This window comes from Narcine bancroftii, chromosome 10, assembly GCF_036971445.1.
Source record: "Narcine bancroftii isolate sNarBan1 chromosome 10, sNarBan1.hap1, whole genome shotgun sequence".
Taxonomy (NCBI): Eukaryota; Metazoa; Chordata; class Chondrichthyes; order Torpediniformes; family Narcinidae; genus Narcine; species Narcine bancroftii.
This window is the reverse complement of record NC_091478.1, coordinates 27,605,567-27,629,786: the sequence shown is the minus strand read 5'-3', so window position 1 is coordinate 27,629,786 and position 24,220 is coordinate 27,605,567. Positions and strand designations below refer to the sequence as shown.

The 24,220-nt window shown below is 43.0% G+C and overlaps 1 protein-coding gene across 13 annotated transcripts in view; it reads right to left on the bottom strand.

Annotated features, from left to right (window-relative positions):
• r3hcc1l (R3H domain and coiled-coil containing 1-like) overlaps positions 1-24,220 on the bottom strand; it is a 271,007-nt gene that overhangs the window by 54,313 nt on the left and 192,474 nt on the right. For 12 of the 13 annotated variants that reach the window (XM_069900333.1, XM_069900332.1, XM_069900340.1 and 9 more), the window contains 2 exons: positions 15,517-15,612; positions 5,961-6,101 (listed from right to left, as the gene is read on the bottom strand). In XM_069900333.1, the coding sequence (XP_069756434.1) occupies positions 5,961-6,101; positions 15,517-15,612 (237 nt within the window). Of the gene's footprint in view, positions 1-4,428; positions 4,952-5,960; positions 6,102-15,516; positions 15,613-24,220 lie in introns of those variants that run through there. The other variant, XM_069900341.1, reaches the window with a different exon arrangement.

The window sequence follows — 24,220 nt, the reverse complement described above, 5'->3', positions numbered from 1 at the left end:
CGGGGACATTCACCGCCTAAATTAACGAAAGGAGAAGGAAATGAAAAGAATTGACTCAGTGGAATTTCTTGTTTATTTTTATTGAATGACAACATTGTTTGACTGGTTTAATGTATCTTAGATTTTGTACTTTAAATGGATGGGGGGGAGGTATGGAGGGTGGGATGGGAGGAGGGGGGGGAGAAAATGACACTGTATATATTTGAAAAGAAAAATGTATGTATCATGGTCAATGTGGTTTATGGTGTGAAAAATAAAAAAATTTAAAAAAAAAGAGTTCTTCACAGTGGTCGATGCCTCAATGATGAAATGGGCAGTGGCTGCATGGCTAGAGTTGAGACGACTTCGAAGACAAGGCTGGCTGGTGACTTCGTCATCACCACCCATATGAGAATCTGCCTGCCAGAAGGGTGTGAGAACCAGCACATTCCCACCACCTCGCTCCACCATCAACATCCTCCTCCACCTGCATGCTCCCACCAACGCAATCCCCAACCAATGTGCCCCCACCAACATACTCCCCAACTAACAAGCTCCCACCAACACGCTTCCCAATCAATATGCCCCACCAACACACATCCCACCCTATACGCTCCCACCAACACGCTTCCCCACCTACACACTACCTCACCATCATGCTCCCATCAACACGTCCACACCAACACGCTCCCCCAACCAATATGCCCCACCAACACATTCCAACCAATATGCCCCACCAACATGCTTCCCCACCAACACACTCCCTCACCAACATGCTCCCATCAACACGTCCACACCAACACGCTCCCCCAACCAATACGCCCCACCAACACACATCCCAACCAATACGCCCCACCAACACGCCCCCACCAACACACTTCCCAACCTATACGCCCCCACCAACACACTTCCCAACCTATACGCTCCCACCAATATACCCCCAACCAACAAGTTCCCACCAACACACTCCTCCAACACGATGCCCCACCAACGCGATTCCACACGAACACGATCCTCCAAACATGCTCACTCCAGCATGCTCCCACCAACATGCTCCCCAATCAATATGCCCCCACCAATATGCTCCCACCAACGTGCTCCCCAACCAATTCGCTACCACTTACATACTCCTCCACCAACACACTCCCTTACCAGCACACATCCCCACCAACATGCTTCCACCAATATGCCCCCCAACCAACACATTCCCACCCACACACTCCCCCAACATGATCCCCCACAGACATGCTCCCACCAACATATTCCCCCACTAACACACACACAAGGCCAGTTGGGTCAACTCTTCCAAAGATCTGAAACAGCAGACCAGACTTCAGTTTCAGCTCTCATCCAAATGTCAAAACATGCAAAAGCAAAGTACGCCGTCATTATAACATTTATGTTGCATTGGACCTTGGTCAATAAGCCTGTTGTTTTCTGTAAGTGCTTCAATCCTCATGGATGCTAATTCAGTACATAAAACCGGTTGAAAAGTAAAGCTTATTAGCAGAAACAGAATCAGGATTTAATGTCATGAACAAATCGTAGTGTAAACGTACATATTATAGCCATCTTATGAGATTTGTATTGAAAAAATAATACAACAATACGAGTGCACAAAAAGTAAGGTTCATCGATGATTCAGGAATCTGATGGCAGCGGGAAGAAGCTGTCCTAACCGTTCCGATTTGTGCAATATTGCCCACTTTGAGCCTCGTGTAACTGGCAGCAGGCAACCAGCTGAACTGAGACATACGAGAGATATCACAATCTGATAATGAAATAAACATGATCGTCTGTATTATCTGGCAGTCTTCCTCCTAAGAACAATTTACCCATTTCCTGAACGTGTTAATCCATGAACTGAGAACGTTACAATGGATACTTTGCACCATCCAGGAACTCGTTCCCAAATCACCCTTCTTGGCCAAGGCTGGCCAATGAACCCTGGCTAGTTTTTTTTTAACCACAGGGGCTATTTGTGTTTCACTGAATTATACACACAGTAGTGCATTTTCCAACGAGACTCAGGAGCCATTAGCAGAAATGCTGGCTGATTCTCCCCTTCTGGCATCTGAACCAACTGTCAATGCCAATCCTCCGCTAACAGCAACTTGCATTTATGATGTGCCAAAAGTATTTTTTAAAAACTGAACTCAATGACTCACATCAGGTTTGCCACTGAAAGGATGAAGAATATGGCAGAGGTGTCATGCTTTATCTCTGTGATGTCGGGGTGACTGGGTGTACTCTCCCTACGTGCTTTCTACCACTTAATCCACAAGCATGAAGAGGCACCACCTCCAATTTCCCCCTCCCCTAGTCTCTCTCTTTCCCTATGCCACTCTCTCCCGTCCTCCAGCTCCCCAAGTCTTCCCCTTCCTCCAAGCAGAGAGCTATCCTTTGCAGCCCTCTTCACCAGTCTGCTTTTTCTTCTACCCTCTCTTTTGTATTCACCTGTTAGTCTGTGCTCTTCCCCCTTCCTCCCTCCTCCCTTCACTTTTTTATTCAGGCAACATTCCTGACAAAGGGCCCAGTCCTGAAATGTCGACTGCCTTTTAATTCCTATGGATACTGCGTGACCTGCTGAGATTCTCCATGCACTTTTGTGTGCTGTTGTTAACTCGTCAACCACTTAGGTTCTGATATATTGTTTATTCCAAGCTGAGTGATGAGCCAATGTCAGATGCCTTTGGAGCAGGCACACCAGTAGAACCTGCCTGCAGGTGCCACATGATGCTGAGAAGACTGCTCTAGATGATCAATGAGGCCAGAGCAGTAGAGAACAGCTGAGAGGGTTGCCCCTGGGCTTAGCAGATGTCAAAACTGTGACTCAGATTGAATAATTGTATGATTGGACTATACTCTTTGAGGTTCAAAAGAATGAAGGGCAGTGGCCTCGTAGAAACATTTAGAATGGTGAAAGGCCTGTACGGAGTAAAGTCGTTTCCCATGGTAGGGGAGTCAAGGACAAGAGGGCATAAATTCAGGATTGAAGGGCACCCATTTAAAACAGAAATGTGGAGAAATTTCTCACCAGAGAGCAGTGAATTTGCTACTATAATTGGCTGTAAAAGCCAGGTCGTTGGGTGTACTTAAGGCAGACATTGATAATTATCTGAATTGTCAGGGTATCAAAGGTTATAGGGAGAAGGGGCTGAGTGGGAGAATGGATCAGCTCATGATGGAATGGCAGAATGGTCTCAATGGGCTGAATGGCCTACTCTGCTGCCACATCTCATGGATTAAAAATAAACTATCAAGCATTTGAAGAAACCTAAAGAACAAAACATAATTGAAAACAATTAAATACATTTAAATCAACCCCATGTTGATGTAAGAAAGATACATTATCTGGAATTCAAGCAACCAGCAAAAAAAACCTAGGAAATAAATTTAAAAATAATAAAATAAATAAGAATAAATAAAGATCTAAATAAAATTTTTAAATTGTAAAAGTAAATGTTCTCCAAAGCAACACTCAAATCCATGGTAATGATGGGAGCAAGCATTCAGCCAGCAGAGCACCCTGGTCGTGCCCTGCCTGTAGCAGCAGATTGAATAAAGATTCAATAAAGTTGTATTTGAATAAAATGGCGGTGCCCAGAATGAAGAGTTGTGGCCGATAGTGCTCACTGCTTGGGCAACTCTCCCAAGGTGTCTCCCTGTCCCTGGCTAGTAATTGTCTATCTTTACTAGTATATTATTTGGCATATTAGTAAGGCTTTATCTGCAAACTTTGGGGAGGGCGGGTTAATTTCGATGCAGCACGGTTAGTACACACTAACGGTTAGTGCAATGGTGTATCATTGCCAGTGATCGGGGTTCCAATATAAACTTAAATTTGTATGTTACGGGAATTACCTGATTTAAGTGAACTTTACATAATTAAGGAGTACAATACTGATTTCTTTTTTCAAATTACTTTACAGTTTGCATTATCATTTGTCTTTCAAACTGTTTATTCCTAATCCAGGTGTATTAGTTAGGAATTGTGAAAGTGAGCCTTAGGCAATCTGAAAATTTGCATATTTGGCATCCACAATCCCCATAGATACTGGGGGTTTTACTGTATTACCCAGTACACACCCTTCTGTCCAGCACTGAAGTCAATGGGCTCACTGAACAAGGGCCAGTTAATGTGGCCCAGGTACCATAAGACACCCAGTACGGGGAACTGTGAGGATGTTTGTGCGCACCTACAGGGCTCTGTCAGAAGGTTATGACACAGCACAGGTGAGTCTGGGAGCACTGAAGAGCTGATACATTTGCACCTGGAAGCCTAAGGTCCCTCCACGTTTAGTTGGGAAAAGCTGGCAGTTCTGAGGGGCCATTGAACTGTTTCTTCTTCCAGTCTAATTTTGCTCTTGGCAGTATTCTGACAGCACTATTACAGGCCACTGACTTTGGTTGAGTATCTTTCTTTGAGCACTGGGAAGCTATTTGAAATTACAGATTCAAGATTCCTTTATTGTCATATAATAATACAGAAAATGTAATATCACATAAAATTTGCTTCTGCCTGCCATAAAGCAAATAGTCGCCATTAGTGAATGCCAAGCACCTCTTACAGTAAGAGTCACTGAGTGTCCGTGGATTCACCTCCAGTGCTCCTACAGCCTCTGCAGCCACACAGTTCTGTTCATCGGCAACACGAGCTCCAGATCCAAACCTCTGAGACGTGGTTAGGGAGCTTTCAGTGCCTGAAGCCCTTCAGGAGCTCTTTTTGCCTTCAGCACCTCCATGAATCCCCATTCCATGAGTCCTTCAACCGCAAGTTGCCAACAGCCTGAAGCCTGTGTGGGTCCTTCAGCTGCTGAGTCCCTCACTGGTCTGCTGCTATGGTCATCTTCCCTGTCCCTGCTTCTTCTTCTGAACAGGGGCTGCTGTCCCATTTCTGATGCCCTGCGTTGGTCCGCTGCTCGCCCTGTGGCCATTGTCAAAATTAGGTGCCACCATCTTGGACAGATTTCTGTGGTTGCAGGATTTTAATTAAAAACACCATCAACTCCTTTAATAGGCCGGTAAAATCCTGTACGGTGTTGCAGACGTTATGATTGGGTGGTTGGACCCCATGGAGCAGCGCTGTGTCTCCACTCCCCGCCCTCCCGGATCAAAATGAGCAACAGCTCTTCTGCTACAGCAGCTCTGGCAGTGCCACCATTTGCCATTTTTTTTGGACATGTGATGTGGGTTTTGCCCAGTAAGTAAAATGTAGTCTTTTTATGCAAGTGATAGAGTTTACGCTATATCATGGGCCATTTGTCATTGCATTCACAGCCTAGTAAGTCACAGACATCCACATAACAGTGACTTTGACCGCTCGACGGAGTTAGGCAGACACTCAAAGGATTCGTAGCCCATGGGGCTGAATACGACAATAGTGTGGGTTAGTTCATATGGCCAATGTAAATGACAGCAATGTCTTTACCCAAAATGTTTCACAATTCCTACCCATCCAACAACTGGTAGATAATCATCAAGATCTGATAGCCTGAGGAAATTTAGTGCATCACTTGGCATCCCTCAACAACTTCTACAGGTGCACCACTGAAAGCATCTTGTCAGGGTGCATCCCTGTGTGCCCAAGACCACAAGAAACTGTAGATGGTGGTGAAGGTTGCTCAGATCATCACACATCCCCTTCCCCTCCGTCGGCTCCATCTCTAACTCCTGTTGTCTTGGAAAAGCAGCCAATGTAGTAAGAATCATCCCACCCTCTTCACCCCCACCCCTCCTGTCAGAAAGAAGATTCACCAGTGTGAGCTCATGTATCTCCAGATTCAGGGACAGTTCCTTTCCCACCATTATCAGACTCCTGGAAAGTAAAACAACGTCAACTTTGCCCTGTTCCAACTGATCACTCTGTGTAACTCTGCTCTGTGTCTTACTTGTACTACGAGTGAGATATTTAACTGGTCTGTTCACAAAACAACTTCTGTCACCTCTGAAAGCCAAAAGACTGCAAATGTTCAACTTACCCCGAGCATCCTTCAGCTTCTTGTGCTCTGCCTCTCGCTCTGCCTTGGTCTGATTGCTCTTTACGCCCAGGGCTCCAATCACCAGCCTACGGGCAAGCATGGCACTTGTCTGAGGTCTTTCTTTTGCCGGAAGCAGAAATTCTGCAACAAGAGAGATGGGAAAAGGTATTTGGTGCCTTTTTAAAAAAAACAGAACCTATTGCACGTGTAGCACTGAGACCTCGCTCAACTGAATGGATCTCTTCCCCATCTGAGAAAAGTAGCAGAATATTGATGGAGAAAATAACAGTAACTCATAGATAATTGCTCGTTAAATACTATTGTACACATAGGTTATGACCACATTAAAACAATTATCTTCAATTTCAATTACTCGGATTTTGTAAATCGTACTATAAAAGCTGAAAGAGAATTGCTTCAGAAAATATGATCTTTATAATTTCATTGGAGCAATGTTTCACTGTTTAGAGGTCACTAAATTTGTAATATTAATGGCTTAAAATGCATATGGAAAAGGAAATTATTTCTGCCCTTTTTTTGCTGCATAACTTTGCATGCTTTACCCGATGTTTGGATCCAACCACTTGCTCTTGGCTGACTCATACAGATCTGCAAAACTTGGAAAATAAAAGTCTCCCAATATTCTTGAACCATTTAAATATTGGTCCTCTTTCTTTGATGGATTAAACATTTGTACAAATCTCTCTCCTCCCCCTGAGTAAGCACGTTTGTCATTCATTATTCAACTAACTGGTTACACACTGTCAGATCATTATCTGCCTCTCAGTGCCTGATTAAGGAAACAGTGAGGTACTTCCCAAGGACCCGCATCAATAACAGAGCGTTGGGGAAATTACCTGTGAACCCTTATAAATGTGGGCTCTCTAAGTGGGAAGTGGTGTGTGATTTTAAATTTAAGCTAAATCTAACAGCAGATTTAATGAGTCATTTTATCAACTGGAGATTGTTATGTTCTTGTCTGTGTTGTTCAGAGTCTATCCAATGTTAGCTGGTTGCTTTATCCATCAGTTGACTGACGTAGCAGTTGGTGTAGTGGTTAGTGCAATAATGCAATGCCTTTACAGCACCAGTGATCAGGACCAGGGTTCAAATCCTGCGCTGTCTGTAAAGAGTTTATACGTTCTTTCCGTGTCTGCGTGAATTTATACGTTCTCCCCGTGTCTGCGTGGGTTTTCCCCGGGGGCTCCGGTTTCCTCCTACTGTTTGAAATGTACCAGGGGTGTAAGTTAATTGGGTGTAAATTGGGCAGCATGAACTCGTGGGCTGAAATTACCTGTTGTGTGTCTAAGTTAAAAAAAATCATAACCGCAGAACATCACCAAGCCTGACTCAATATTCCTCAACCTCAGCCAACTAAGGAAGACCAATAGCCATTCTGGAGGGGTACAGCTTTGGGAAAGGTATCATTAAACTGGAAAGGGTGAAGGGAAGATTCTTCATGAGAATTTCACCAGTACTGGGGTAGGCTTGTATGAGAGAGGCTGGACAATTCTCCCTGGAGAGAAGGTAACTAAATTAGAGGTTTAAGATATATTGAAGATAAAAGTCCATTGTTTTTTAATTTTAAAATCCTTATGGAGGTTTATATGATCATGTGGGGAGATCTTTTTTTTATTACGCAGGGAAATCTAAAACTAGAGAATATTGTTTTAAGATAAGAAGGGAAAGAGTTCTACAGGTATTCTATGGTTGCATCACTGTCTGGTATGGAGTGGCGATGCACAGGATAGGAGCAGGCTACAGAGAGTTGCAAACTTGACCAGCACCATCATGGGCATCAGTCTTCACTACAAGAGTGAGTGTCTCAATTAAACAGCCTGCATCTTCAAAGACCCTCACCACCCAGGCCATGCCCTCTTCTCACTGCTACCATCAGGAAAGAGATAGGAGCCTGAAGATGAACACCCAACATTACAAAAACAGCTTCTTCCCCTCTGCCATCAGATTTTTGAATGGACAATGAACCTATGGACACTAACTCACTTTTTCCTTTTTTTTGTGCACTGGTTATTTTTTAACTCATATTTACAAAATTGTAATTTATAGTAATTTTGTACCTTGTTCTGCATCATACTGCTGCCACAAAACAACAAATTTCATGACCTATGTTCATGAGAATAAACCTGATTCTGATTTACAAATGATACGAAGGGCACATTCTTCACACAGACGGTGGGTGGATGTGTGGAATGAGCTGTTAGAGGAAGTGGTACAATTAAAGCCAATTGTAATGGTCAAAAGACATTTGGACAGGTACAGGGATAGGAAAGGCTCCGAAGGATGTTGTCTGAATGCTGGCAAATGGGACTAGCCTGGTTGACAAGGACAAGTTGGGCCGAAGGGTCTGTTTCTGTGCTGTAGGGCTCAATGACTGGTGAACCCTAAATCCCAGCCGTGAGAGAAGTAGACCTGCGTGGTTCGAAGTTCAGATTTATTGTCAAGACTACATACATGACATCACATATAATCCTGAGAGTCTTTTTGCTGTGGGCCAGGCAGAATTTATACTTATTGGTAGTGCAAAACAACCTGTGCTCAAGAAAGGATATGTATACAAAAGAGAGAAGTGTAAACAAGGAGGCAATGCAAACACACTGTGTGGTACAGAAAATAAATATTCAATAGCAATAAACGTGGAAAGTAATAGTCCTCAAATGAGCCCCTGATTGAGTTTGTTGTTGAGGAGTCTGATGGTGGAGGGGTAGCAGCTGTTCCTGAACCTGGTGGTGCGAGTCTTGTGGCGCCTACACCTCTTTCCTGATGGCAGCAGTGAGAACAGAACCTGTGCTGGGTGATGTGAATCCTTGATGATTGCTGCTGCTCTCTGACGGTAGCATTCCCTGTAGATGTTCTTGATGGTGGGGGGAACTTTGCCTGTCACGTTCTGGGCTGTGTCCACTCCCTTTTTCAGGTTCATTACTCCCCCTTACAAAGACGATGCCTGGGCTGCCAAGTGTGCAGCAGTTTGTGATAGGAGTGCAGATTTTCAATCAGCCCTCTGCGAACTGCCGGTGATGCTAATACCCCCAAGAAGTAATAAAACTTGCAGATGAAAATGAGTACCTATGCAGCAGCATGAAGCTAAAAGTCTATTGGTTTTTAATTATAAATTCCTTATCTTATTAATGCCCTGCACAAACGTGAACCGCTGATTTGGAAGCAGTGAAATTGGGGAGTGATAATTCAATACCACACACTGGGAAACCGTGTCTTTTGGGATAAACTCTTGCCTTGCAGTTCCAGCACACTGGAAATCTTAATGTGCCACTCAATGACTGGGTTATTGTAGCACAATCACTAGAATAGAATTGAGCAATCATTAATTTCAATGTAGCTTGAAAAATGTAGTTATGTCATTCATGAAACTATCCTTTCTGGCGGTTAATATATCGTTTCTTTAAAAGAAGTTGCAAAGTTAAAATTTCATGTACAGCATTGAGAGGCAGGGAGGAACAATAGAAGGTCCCTGCATGGTAATCTCGTTTGTCATCTCACCCATACCACATACTGAATTCACAAGACTTGGACCATTTGTTAAGCTTTAATACATTCAAGATTCAACATTCCTTTATTGTCATGTAATAAAAACAGATGTAATATTACATGAAATTGCATTTAGTCTGCCATAAGGCAGACAAAGATCCACCACCGGCAGAAATTGACCAGCGCCTCTTACAGTCAGAGTAAGAGAGATAAAAGAGTCGACCCAGAGTCAATGATTGTTCATGGATTTACCTCCAGTACTCCTGCAGCCACACAGATTTCGGTCCAAACCATCAGCAAACCATGCTCCAGATCCAAATCGCTGACTCAATCAGGAAGCCTTCAGTGCCCTCTGCACCCTCTTGCATCCCGGGTCCGATACCTGGTACCCCTTCAGCCAGACTCAAGCATTCCGCAGCCTAATCTGAGTCCTTTGACTGCAGTCACCAGCAGCCCACAACCTGTGTGGGTTCCTTGCCTTGAGTCACTAACATCCCGCCACCTGTGTGTTCTTCAGCTGCTGAGCCCCTCATTGGCCCGGCACTATGCTCATTATCCTGTAGGGTCGTCTCCTCTGCTTCTCCTTCTCAAACGAGGGACAGTCTCCACGTTTTCTGGTGCTCTGTATCAGACATTTGCTTCCCTGGAGTCTGCAACCCCTCAAGGCTGCTGCTGAACACAGGCATCGCCATCTTGGGCCCAGACCCCATGGTCATAGGATTTTAAAATAAACCACCATTGCTTCCTTCAACAGGCTGTTTAAAGCATTTATGAAGCTGTTGGTCGTTGGACTGGGCAGCAGAACCCTGGGGGGATCGCAGTGTCTCCTTTCCCCACACCAGTTGCAGTGTTGCCGTTAAATCAGCTCTGACAGCTCCGCCATTTTGTTTTACTGCTACCCCTGCTCTCATCTCCCATGAAAATCAAGCTGAAAATTAGCAGTATGTTTTATGATGGGCATTAACTATTTTGTGTTGTGCGCAGGTGTTTTTTGGGATGTGATGGCAGAGAATAATGATGCACTGCTGTATGGAGCTGTCCTGCTGGCCAGATTTAGCACCCTACACTACTTCAGTCTTGTACTACAAAGTGTCACTGTGCATAGCAACATCAGGAACTTAAAAATTGACAGTTTATGAAATCTAGAATAAAAATACAATATTCTGGTTATTTCACTTCTCTCTCATCAGCACCCTTTGTCGTCCTGAAGTTTACATATATAATAAAATGTCGGAGAGCAGCAGCAACCCTCAAGGATCCACACCACCCAACATGCTCTGTTCTCACCGCTGCCTTCAGGAAAGAGGTCTCAGTGGCACAAGACTCACACCACCAGCTTCAGGAATAGCTGCTCCCCTCCACCACCAGACTCATCAATGACAAAGTCAATCAGGGACTCATTTAAGGACTCTTAGTTTTGCATTTTATTGATTCTTATAATTCTCTCTGTATTGCACAGTCAGTTTGTTTACATTCATTATCTGTTTACAGTTCTTTATTTATTTACATGTACAGGCAGTCCCCAGGTTATGAACAAGTTCCATTGCCTGGGCCTGTCCATAAGCTGAATTGGTACGTAAGGTGGAACAACAGGTACTTACGGTTCTTATTTAGCGTTCGTGAGGTAACATTATGCACATTATGCGTGAATTGGGGAACAGACCATTCATAAATATGAGTTGTTCGTAACCTGGACGTTCATAACTCGGGGACTCCCTGTATAAGCTCTGTACAATTTTGTTTTGCACTACCAATCAGTGGTAATTCTGTCTCACCCACAGAAAAAGAATCTCAGGATGGTATGTGATATCATGTATATGCTCTGACAATAAATTTGAAATCTGAAATCATTGAGGACCCCTTCCATCTTGCACAGATCATCTTTCAGCTGCTCCCATGAGGAAATAGATCCAGGGGTATCAGAGCCAGCACCACCAGGCTGAGGAACAGCTTCTTCCCACGGGCAGTGAGAAGGCTGAACCACCAAAGGAACTGCTGACACTCACCGTAGGAGACTCTCATGTGTTCAAGACAATATTTATTTATTTGTATATCTGTCCTCCATATGTACTGAATGCATATTATGTCTGGTTGCATGTTGCGTGTTTTGCACCAAGAACTGGAGAACACTGTTTTGCCAGGTTATACTTGTACAATCAGATGACAATAAATTTGACTTGCTGCCGGTATCTCAAATTAATAGTGCATCTGATAACCTTGGAAGATAGAATTAGAATCAGGTTTATTGTCATGAACGTGTCACGAAAAGTGTTTTGCAGCAGCGGGATGGTGCAAAGTTACTCTAAATTATATTTCCTTAATACAGTTTTGAAAAATAAATAATTGGTGCAAATTAAGAGGAAAAAAGTGAACTAGTGCCTGTGGTTCAATGTTCATTCAGAATTCTGATGGCAGAGGGGAGGAAGCTGCTTTTATAACATTGGGTGTTGACACTACCCTTCAGGGACAGGCTTTTTGGCCAACATGTCTGCGTCCAAATCAAACTAAAACTCTACTGCTAGCACTTCTCTATTCCCTTCGTATTAATGTGTCAATCTAGAAGCTTCTTAGGCACAACTATTGTGCCTGCTCCTATCACTACTCCTGGCAGCTCGTTCCAGGCACCCACCACTCTGTAAAAAACAAATGGCCCCACAAATGTCCCTTACACCTCTTTCCCCTCACCTGAAACACATGTCCTCTGGTGTCTGACACTTAATCCTGGGTTTACTGTTGTACGTAAAAACATAATGTTGGAGGAACTTAGCAGGTCAAACAGCAAAGATAAAGATAGATAATTAACACTTCAAGCTTGAGACCTTCATCAAGGTATGAAAAACGTAGGAAGGCACCCGAAACGTTGGTTATGGACCTTTATCTTTGCTACATCATGTATGCCGTTTGACCTGCTGAGTTTCTCCAGCATTGTTTTTTTTTGCTTCAGTCACGATGTCTGCAGACTTTATGCTTACTGATGTTCACTGGCTCCCATGAAGCAAAGGAAACAATTAATTATATATATTTGTTCAGGATGCAGACCCCCACCCCCCTGGCAAATTTATTGCCCGTCTCTAATTATCCTTGAGGAGACTGCTATGTTCTTGAGCTGCTTCCAAGTGAAGAAGGCATGCACCTTCCAGGTGAAGTTGTTCACAGGTGAATCCAAAAAATAGGAGCAGGCATTGACCATCTGTCCCTTCGAGCCTGCTGCACCATTCCATAGGATCACAGGTGATCTGTATCTGTACAGTGTACAGTACTTATGTAGATGACAATAAATTCATATTACCATTATCAAAATAGACAATGAATGAAGAATGATTATTCAAAATTCCCACCACAGCCTTTGGAAGGAATGCTAGAAATTTAGATGTGTTGCAAATGTCTTCCATTGTCATTTGATAAACTGTAAAGAGGTTATTGGAAGGGTGAATCAACCTGGAAATGCATTTGACTGAGGATGGAAACTTTGTGGAAGGGCGATGAAGAAACAAAAGCGATCATGGGTGTTTCCAGCATTCTATTTCAGATTTTCAGCATTCCTCCCAAATCCCTACTGTGATTTCAGATAAGTGAGATATTTAAACTTGAAGATGACGCCATCTTGCACTGTCACCGTTTTATTACCTGGTATCAGTTCCATTTCCTCCACTTCATCTCTAAACCTGCAAATCTTTAAATATTCATTCGTGTGTGTTTTTCTTCAGAAAGGTATGAAATAAAACTGAGGAACGCTAGAACACTCAACAGTTCAGCAACTGTGGAAACATATTTTGCACTTTTAATATAGAAAGAAGTGGCTCCAACATCGACCCTGTGGAACTGGCAGCCAATCAGAATATGATCCCTGTATTCCAACTCTATGCTTCCTGCCAATCAGCCAAGGGATCTTATCTTATTAAGTAGTCTCATGTGCAACACCTTGTCAAATGTGTTATAGATAGAGAATTTGGGTTAAAAAGGGTTTAAGTTAAAATGTGATGATTAGTCATAAAAGGGGGTTAACCACTAGCTGGAAAATGTTACAACAGACTTGCAACAGATTTAACTACAGAGAGACATGCAGGAGCCAAAGATTGATAAAGAGTGAAAAACAGAATTTGGTGTGAGCAGAGGTCATGAATGATCGTGGTGTGCGTGACTAACAGTAATCAGGATGATTCTGCAAAAACTAACCAATTAAAGCAGTGTAGTGGAGATGCCGAAGGACAAGTAAATTGTATAAAAAACAACGCACTGTTTGTATCGGGGCTTGACTTGGCGAGAAGCCGGTTGAGTCCAACTCTGCAGACTTGTGAATAAAGCTTGTCGTGTCACCGATCTTAAAGAGACTCATTTGTGAGAATTTGTGTTTCTGACAAAATGCCTGAAAATCCAGATACACAACATCCACTCCATCTCCCTTATCCAGCCTGCTTGTCATTCCAATAGGGTTGTCTAGCAAGACTTTTCCTTAAGAAAACCATGTGGCGTTGGCATCCTGTAATGTGTCTCGAAGTACTCTGTAACCTCATCCTTTACAATCGACTCCAACATCTTCCCAACCACTGAGATCAGGCTAACCAGTCTATAATTTCCTTTTTACTGCCTTCTTGAATAGTGGGGTGGCATTTGCGATTTTCTAGTCCTCCAGGACCATGCCAGAACCTATTGATTCCTGAAAGATCATTACCAATGCCCCCTCAATCTCTACCGCTACTTCTTTCAGGACCCGAGGATGCAATCCATCTAGTCTTCTTTCTGAGCACCTTCTCCCTTGGGTGAGATTCAGAGGTACCCAAGTGCTCTTTGGAACAGAGTATAATTTGGGCTTACTAGTATCTGCACCGAGGTGGAGCAGCTGCACTGGTTAAAAATTTAAAAGAAACATAATTCAACGAACAACTGAAGAGGGTATTTGTAGGGAGGGCGAGCTGAGTCCATGTCTCTCAGCATGCATCCAAAATTATGACACATAGGTCCAAGCAGCTGAGGGGGTGGATGGGAATGGTCCACACAGTCAGATCATAGAAGATAAGAGCAGAAGGCCATTCTGCCCTTCAAGGCTGCACCACCATTCAATATGACTCTGGCTGATCATGTACCCTATTCATGGTTAGCGTAGCGGTTAGTGCAACACTGTTACAGCGCTAACGACTGGATTTCAAATCTGGTGCTGCCTGTAAGGAATTTGCATGTTCTCCCTGTATCTATGAGGATTTACTTCAGGTGCTCTAGCTTCCTCCCATTCTTCAAAGCATACAAGAGTTGTAGATCAATTGGATGTAATTGGGAGGCACGGGCTCAGTGGGCCAAAAGGCCCTGTTACTGTGCTGTATGTCTAAATTTAAAAATCTATCCCTGCTTTCTCTCCACATCCCTGGATCTCTTTAGCCACAAGGGCCATATCCAATTCCCTTTTGATAAACAATCTAACAAACTGACCTCAACAGTTTCTATGAGAGGGACTACCACATGTTAACAGTTCTCTGAAGTTATTTCTCCTCATCTCCATCCTAAATGGCTTCCTCCTTCTCCTTAGTCTGTGACCCCTTGTTTTGAACATTCTTCCTGCATTAACATGTCTGGTCCTTTCAGAATTTTGTACGTAATTCCAATGAGCAAAACCCTCGTCTATTCAGTCATCCACCAGTCCTTCCATCCCAGGGATCGGTCTGGTTAAAATTTGCTGCCCCTCACCCCCCTCAGTTGGAAAAATGTCCTCTCTCGGATGAGGGGACCAAAACTGCACATAAAACCCAAAGTGTTGCCTCACCAAGGCCCTGTACTGCTGCATGAAGCATGAGCTCCCTGCTTTTATCTTCAAAACCTTTTAATACTACCCCAAAGTATGTCAGCATCTAGCAAAACAAAAATCTCCCGCGAATTGCTTCAGTTCATCTATAACAACAGCCTGATGCAGGAGCCAAGAGGTATTACACCTGCAGAATACAAGCTACACTTTACATGCTTTCCTTTTGTGACAAATGTGGGTCAGATTATTAAATTGTCTCTTTAATCAGCAAACTGTGGAAGCCTTAATTGACTGCAATTATAGTCTTTTTTTTCTCACCTGCACAGCTTCTGGCCTTAACCTTCGATGATCTAGATGCTTGTGACAAAGGTCGAGTCTTCAACATGGGATGCTTGGTGCTGATTGCGTCCCGAGCTACACAGAAAACAGCCATGATTAATCGTCACTTGAGGGGGAGCAGTAAATACAGCTAAGCAAAGCCCTTCTATCCTAATTAACTCTATTGAGCTGCCAGAGCTGGGTAGATTCCCAAGGTCAGCAGGCACATGGTGAAAAATAACAGGTAAAAAGGGCAAACAATTTATTTTCTGGATATTGAGGCATGAGGACATCTCCAACTGTCACGGGGAATTTGAGACTGATGCTCCACAACATTGTTGCCCAAGAAAGTACTGTCTTTTTGAAATGAGATTAGAATACAAATGGGACATGAAAAAAATACTCTGCATTCTCAAGCAGTTTAAAACAGAGTGAGTACCAAGGGCATGAAACATTAATGTCTGCAGATGCTGCGACTATAGTAAAACAGAAATGCTGGAGGAACTCAGCAGGTCTCACAGTGTCCATAGGAGGGAAAGATAATATAAACCAAAGTTTCAGGCCTGAGCCCTTCTTCAAGGTATTAATAAAAAGCAGGCAGGCGGCTGAATTAAAAGCCTGAGAAGGAAAGGAAGAGCAGGGGGGGGGGAAACAGACCAACAGGCAAAGGGTGATAATTGGACATAAAAAGGACAGGAGAGGCCAACACCTCATATTCTGTCTGAGCATCATCTTGCCCCCGATCTATCCTTATTTCTCTTCTCACTCTGTCTCTCTCTTTCCTATTCCCTCTCTCCTTTGCATTCACAGAGCCATTCCCTCCCTTGATCAATTCTCACCTTTCCTCTCCTGACCTCCCACCCATGTCCAATTAACACCCTTTGACGGTTGGTCTGTATTCCTCCTCCTGCCTTTGCTTTCCTTCTCTCCAGCTTTTTAATTTAGGCACCTGCCTGCATTTTACTCACACCTGGAAGAAGGTCTCAGGCCTGAAGTGTCGATTATATATCCTTACCTCCTATGGACACTGTGAGACCAGCTGAGTTCCTTCAGCATTTGTGTTTTTATATTTAGTACCAAAGCAAGCATTTCTAAAAACAGTGAAGGAAAAGACAGGAGGGAGGAAATCCTGCAGATGAAAATTATTTTTTTTGTAATGCATGGGGGAGACTGGGGGTGGGGGTAAGGGAGAGGGGTGATACAAGTCATCAGGCAGTCAAAACAACCGTGAATTGACTAGACCTGAGCTGATTTTCTTTGATAATGATTGATTCAAGAGAAAATATAGATTTACGTCAATCAATAATTTCCCCAGAATTTTTTTGCACGAGGATACAATTGATAGAAGTAAAACTGAATTGAGTTCATAAAGAAACAAAAGTAGTTTTGCAGTGGTCTGCTTCAGACCTATCTGAGATAATTGCAGTCAGATAGTGAATCTGACATTATGTTGTTCAATGAGGGAGTTGTAAAGACAAAGTATTTTAAGGCAGGAAGATGATTCAATGCAGTAAGTTAGCAGAGACTGATACTGTGTTGAGGCAGCAAGTATTCCATCTGCTGTTTTACAGGTTGCAGGAGTTTATGCTTGTGTGAAAAGGAGTCAGATGGCAATGTGCGATGAGCATCTGGACACATAATATCAATGCATCAGTGGCAAATGACTCTAACAACAAAAGCATATCGAGCCAAGACCCTCCATGCTAGAACAAAAGTCCTGGGTAATGAATTACTAATATTCGAACAGTTTGAAGAGGATGTAGGTGACATTTGAGCAACAACCTCAGAGTTATTGAACCTGACACTGCAAATATTCAGAATTTACATCAGCAACAAGATTATTAACCTCTTTGTGCTATATCTTTCCCACGGTGGGAGAGCCTGGGACAAGAGGCCACAATTTCAGGATTGAAGGGGGTCCACTTAGAACACAGATGCAGAGGAATTTCTTTAGCCAGAGGGTAGCTAATCTGTGGGATTTATTGGTAGTCATTGGGTGTATTTAAGGGAGAGATTGATAGGTTCTTGATTAGCCAGGGCATCAAAGGTTATGGGGAGAAGGCTGGGTAGTGAGCTGAGTGGGAGAATGGATCAGCTCATGATGAAATGGTCTGACAGACTCGATGGGCTGAAAGGCCTAATTCTCCTCCTATGTCTTATGGACTGCATTGAAAATAGGAGAAGTTTTCAATTATTCCTGTGCCTTCCCTCTTTATAGTTTGGGCATAACGTCTATGGACAAGGAAGCAATTGTTTAGATTCTCTCAACATGACTAAGGCGTGCATCAGGTTCTATTTACTGGCACACAAGTCCTGGAGAAACTAGCCATCTTATCTTTTCAATATTTCCTGTGAGGAGGTGATGGTGGGCTGGGTATGGCCTCTGATGCTATAGCTCGAGAACAAGCATTACACAAAGGTTTGTACTGTAGCATAATTTATTAGTATGCTCTATCTGGCACCATTCTGCTGGCCTCTGCATGGTGACTTTTCTGTTGTAAATCATTTTTAAGACTGAATTAAACATGGATAATGAAACGCCCTTGCATTTGCACACTCAGCAAATGGGGTTGTCTCTCAGCCAGCAGCGGGTGATTGTTATCACCATCTGTGGCACACAACTGCTCGACAGTGCAGGTGATCAACATCTCAAAAGTCCTGACATCTACTGAAGGTTGAATCTCACCTCATTTGAAAGTACTCTAATAAAGGTGGAAAGGTAGCATCAATGGCCAGACCATTGGGTGTATTTAAGGCAGAGATTGACAGGTTCTTGATTAGCCAGGGCATCAAAGGTTATGGGGAGTGGGGCTGAGTGGGAAAATGCATCAGCTCATAATTGAATGGGGGGCAAACTCGAAGGGCTGAAAAGCCCATTTCTGCTCCTGTCTTATGGTCTTACTGTAAGATTCCATTCTATATCAATGTGGCAGTTACCCCAACACTGGGGAAGTTGTCAGTTTACTAATTATGTCTAAAACTACAGAGAGAGGTGAAACACTGATATTCTTTCTTGCTGCAGCCACACAAGATACACCAAATACAGTAGTATAAAATAAATGCCACAATATTGCCACGGCAAAGAGGTAATAAACTAGAGAAAATAAGAAATAATATTTATTTTAATACATGTGCATATGTACATTTGTCATTTGTCTGTATGGATGTATGCACTGTTCTGCATTGTGCACCAGAGAACACTGTTTCATCGGATTGCATTGATACAATTGGATGATAAATAAACTTCAACCTGAAATATAGTAGGATTGATAAATAAATAAATATTCACAGTTGCATTTTAGTGCAAGAAAATATATGACTTTCCAATTGCACGTTCCGTATAAGCCCGCCCTGCTGTACATCATGATGCCCAAGTCATGATGTCACCCCCCCCCAACATATATATTGCTCTACGTCAGTAGCCATGTTAGTATTAAAGAATGAGAAAAGCACTACGTCTCTGAGTCCTCATTGTGTAAGTGCATAGATGGTAGCACAGACATTTAAATTTTAAATGTAAACGATGGTAACAGGCTCTTTTGGTTTATGATCCCGTGCCACCCAATTGATCTACAACCCGGTATGTTTTGAAGGGTGGTTGGAAACTGGAGCACCCAGAGGAAACCACGCAAGGATGGGGGGGAAAACGTACAAACTCCTTACAGACGTCGTGGGATTCCAACCCCAGTCCTGATCCCTGGCGCTGCAACAGTGTTGCACTTACAGCTAGGCCAACCATGCTATCCCTTCAAAGTTCAAATTTATGATCAGATTATATGACATCACAAACAACCCTGAGATTCATTTTTTTTCCTGCGAGCTAGGCAGAATTTCTAATTATTTTGCAGAGTAGGTTAGGGTCAATCTTTAGCAAATGATGCCAAATCATATTGACCAGCCCAGAAAATGTATCCAGCTTGTTTGATGTTACTTGCATGAACTGCTTCATACAATACTATGTCCATCAAAGGCATCGACGTGAGATGCTGCCCCAAGAAGGCAGCCATGGACCCTCATCACCCTGGTCACACCCTCTTCCAGTCTGAGCCCCTGCCCACATTTTCTCCATAGCGCCAGCTTGATGAAGGGCTCAGGCCTAAATCGTTGGTGATGTATCTTTATCTTTGCTATATAAAGCACACTGTTTGACCTGCTGAATTTCTCCAGTATTGTGTTTATATTTCAACCATGGCGTCTGCAGACTTTTGTGTTTTACCAATAAAGAACAATTATATTGCTATTAATCCTGCTGACAGTTGCAGTACATAAAGCTGGCCAGGGTCATTAGTAGGAGGAGGAATTCAAATACAAAATGCAGCTTGAGTACTTGCATTTCTGGAAAAATGTAATGATAAATAGTTGGGTAATGGGCAGCATGGTTAGGGTAGCAGTTGTCTATAAGGAGTTTGTATGTTCTCCCCATGTCTACTTGGGTTTCCTCCGGGTGCTCTGCTTTTCCTCCCATCATTTAAAACATGTTGGGGGTTGTAGGTCAATGGGGTGCATGGGGTCTTGGGCTGAAAGGGCCTGTTACTGTCCTGTATGTCTACATTTAAATTTAAAAAAAATTAAATATGTTAAAAATTGGGCATGAAACCGTTTGGCATTTTACACAGGACCAAAGCTTTGTGACATTTGGATCCAGAACTCAGGGAGATGCTTCTCCTGGACCTTATTTTGCCATTCTTAATTAATTTACAAATTAAAGCCCATCAATATGTCTAGAGGAGATGGACATAAATTACCTCAAAATTTACATCATTTAGAGGTAAATGACTCCTATGGATTCACAGTTAAAGTGTAGCTTGGAAGGATTGCATGAGGCTCTGAATTGTGGTGAGGGAGGAGGCTTAACTCCTTGTGGAGGCCAAATTGTGAGGCCCAAAAACAGAGCTGGAAGTTACTTTGGTGCTAATCAATCTCTCTTTTTTGTCATCCTCTACACTGTAAATCATGTTCTTCAAGATCAAGATTCAATTTATTGTCATGCAATAAAGACAGTGCAATATTACACAAAGTTTGCTATAAAGTAGACAGATTCACCATCAGGAGAAATAGCCTGAAGCACCTCTTACAGTCAAAGGAAAGAGAAACAAAAGAAAGTCCCCTCAGAGTCACTGAGTGTCCGTGGATTCACCTCCAGTGCTCCCGCAACCCCTTCAGTTCCACAGAGACCAGTCCAAACCATCAGTTGCCCAAGCTCAAATCCAAGTTTCCTACATGATTAGGAAGCTTTCAGTGTCCTCAGCATCCTCTTGCATCCCGATTCCAAAAACTGGTACCCCTTCAGTCAGTCTTGAGCCAGTCTCCAGCAGTCGCAGCCTGGAGGGAATCCTTCGACCGCAGTTGCCAGCAGCCCACAGCCTGTGTGGATTTCTTGTGTCGAGTCTCCAACAGCCTGCCACCTGTGTGTTCTTCAGTCACAGAGCCCCTCACTGGACTGCCACCATGGTCACCATGCCATGGGTCATCTCCTCTGCTTCTCCTTCTCAAACTGGAAGGGGGGGGGGTGGTCTCCTCATTTTCTGTGCCCTGCACCAGTCCTCTGCTTCCCTGTAGTCTGTAACCCCTTGTGGCTACTGCCGATCATAGGTGCTGCTATCTTGAATGCAGACCCCACGGTTGCAGTACTTTTAAAGAAAACCAAAGGCAATCTATAATGTTAGAGATAATCTGTTGGTCTGTTCACAGTGGAACCCTTCTCACTGGACTAGGTATTTTGTGACAATGAACTTCAACTTTAACTTTAACATTAGCCTACACATAGGTTGGCCTGAAATGGGCTGAAGGGCTTGATCTGTGCTGCAATGCTCTATGATCTACCAACCACAGTTTCTTTCATATTACTGGAGAAAATCAACAGCTAAGAGGGGAGAGACGGGTTTCAGATACTCCATGTATTTTTTTAATTGGTAAGATTAATTGTTCCTGTGAGTTTTGTGGTGCAGTAAAACCTCAGTGACTGGCACCTATAGGGATTGGTAGATGCAGGATAAGTGAATTTTCCAATTGCTTGAGATTACTTGTTGCATGATTGGCAAACTGACTACTAGGGGGAGCCAATTTTAAACTTTCGTATACTTTCCATGAATTTTTTTTGCCGGTTGCTTGAGGGTGCTAGTTGCTTTAATTCCGGATAACAGGGATTTTATTGTATTTTATTTTTGCAGTTAAAATGTTTTAATATTTTTATGTGGTTACTTTTCTTACTGGTTTTTGAAAATTCTTGAATGACAACAGCTGGGATGTTGCAGCCTCCTCTACATCAGTGAGACTGGAAGCAGACTTTGTTGAACACCTTTGTTCTTACCACAGCAACAGTAAAGATCTCCCAATTGCCAACCATTTTAATTCCACACCCTATCACTGCAGCGACATGCATGTCCATGGCCTCCTGTATTACCAAGTACTCGAATTTGGAGGACACCACCTTACATTTCATCTCAGCAGTCTCCAACCAGGCGGCATCATTATCAACTTCCAATTTCCATTGGTTTCCATCAGCCTCTTCTCTTTCCCTCATCCATCTTTCTCCTTTCCTCTCTCTCCACCTCCCCTATCAGAGATGTGCCTCTGCCCTCTACCCCTATCACTTCTCAGCTTCCCTTTCCTATCTCATCTGAATCAACCTCTTACCTGCTTTCCTTCCCCGCCCCTACCTTTTTAATTTGGGAGTCTGCCTTCCTTGAGGAAAGGCTCAGGCCCAAAACGTCAACTGCCTTTTACTTCTTATAGACGTTGCATGACCTGATGAGTTTCTCCAGGAGTTTTGTGTCCTGCTCAATTAGCACCAAGCAAGCACAGCATGAAAGCACTGTTGTGGGGTTCATTCAGGAGCCTGACGGCTACAGGGAAGAAACTCTCATTAAGCCTGTTGGTGTGGGGTTTCATACACTTGAGCCTTCTCCCCAATGGGAAGAGGGAGAAGAGTGCTTCAGTGGTGTGATGGGTCCTTTAGTGCATTGGTTGCCTTTACCATGTAGCAGGAGATGTATGAGTCCGTGGAGAGAAGGAATTTGCATGACTTCTGCGCTGCATTCACCCCCTTCCTCAGTTTTGTGAAAAAATGTTAAATTTAGACATACAGCATGGTGACAGGCCCCTCCGGCCCATGCACCTGTGCCACCAAAATACACCAATTAATCTACAAACCCATGTGTTTTGTAGGATGGGAGGAAACAGGAGCACCTGGTGGAAACCCATGCAGGTAAGGAAAGAACGTACAAACACCTTACAGACACTGCCGAATTTGAACCTGGGTTGCTGGCACTGCAATAGTGTCACGCTAACCGCTACGTTAACCGAACTTTCCAATTCTTCTGACCTCGAGCAGAGCAGTTGCTGTCCCACACTGTGATGCACACAGCAAGTCTGCTCTTAATGGTGCCCCTGTCGAAGTGGTTGGGGGACCGGGAGGACATGCTGAAGTTCCTTAGTCTTCTGTGAAAGTAGAGATATTGGTGAACTTCCTTGACTGCTGCTTCAAAGTGCTTATCCCAGGTAAGGCCATTGGAGATGTTTATTCTGAAGAACTTGAATCTATTTACTCTCGAGTTCAGAGTTATTCACATGGAGAGGGCAGTGGACACTGCTCCCTCTCCTGAAGCCCATGATAAGTTACCTTTATTTATCGTTCGTACCATGCTTGCATGGTAAAGACGAGATAGCACTTCTCCAGGATCACCGGAGCACATTTACATAAATATAAGTTAGAATAAAAGTTAAACACATTAAAATATTAAGATGTATACAGTAAAAGTCCATGGTAACCTCCCTTGTCTCCTCAGTTGTTGAGGAGTCCACCACTGTGACATACTGGAAATCACTGGCAAGCACATTCACTTAGAAGTACGGTGGCCTCCATAATGTAGGGATCAAATACAGTATTTTTTCCTTTATTGGCTCCACAGTTTTAAAAATTTGTAATCAAACAATTCACATGTAATTAAAGTGCACATTCCAGATTTTATTCAAGGTTATATGTATACTCACTCTTTATTTTGGGGGGGGGGGGGGAGGGCTGGACTAATTTTAAGTTAGATTACTAATATTGTGTTACAATTAACGGGGGGGGGGGGTTATTTTGTGTAGTTTTCTGATGTAATATTGTAATCATACCATTTTAATTTTTTAAAATTATTTTTCTTTAAATGTAATTCTCCATTGTATTCATGTTATAAAATTTTAAATAAAGTCTTCAAAAAAAAAATTATATGTATACATTTTGGTTTGACCATGTCAAAATTATAGCACTTTTTATGCATGGCCCCCTTATTTCAGGGCACTGAAATGTGTGAGACATTTGGCTTCAAAGGTGTTTGTGAGTACTCTGGTATGTTTAAGTGATTCATCGGTACAGATACAAGAAATCTAGGCTTCCTTCTAAGTTTTTGATCAACACCTTTGGAGTCTGCAGCTGCCATTTTTCAACTCGAGGACCAGAGTTGTGCCAATGGAAGTCAAAGAAGCCATTATGAGGTTGAAAAGCTAGAATAAAGCCGTCAGACATCTCCCAACCCTTAGGATTACCAAAATCAACAGTTTGGAACATCATGAAGAAGAAAGCATACTGGTGAGCTCAGTGATCACAAAGGGGCTGGTAGGCCAAGGAAGATCTCCACTGCTGATGACAAAAGAATTCTTCTTATACTGAAGAAAAATCTCTAATTCCTGCTCAATAGATCAGAAACACACCAGGAGGCAG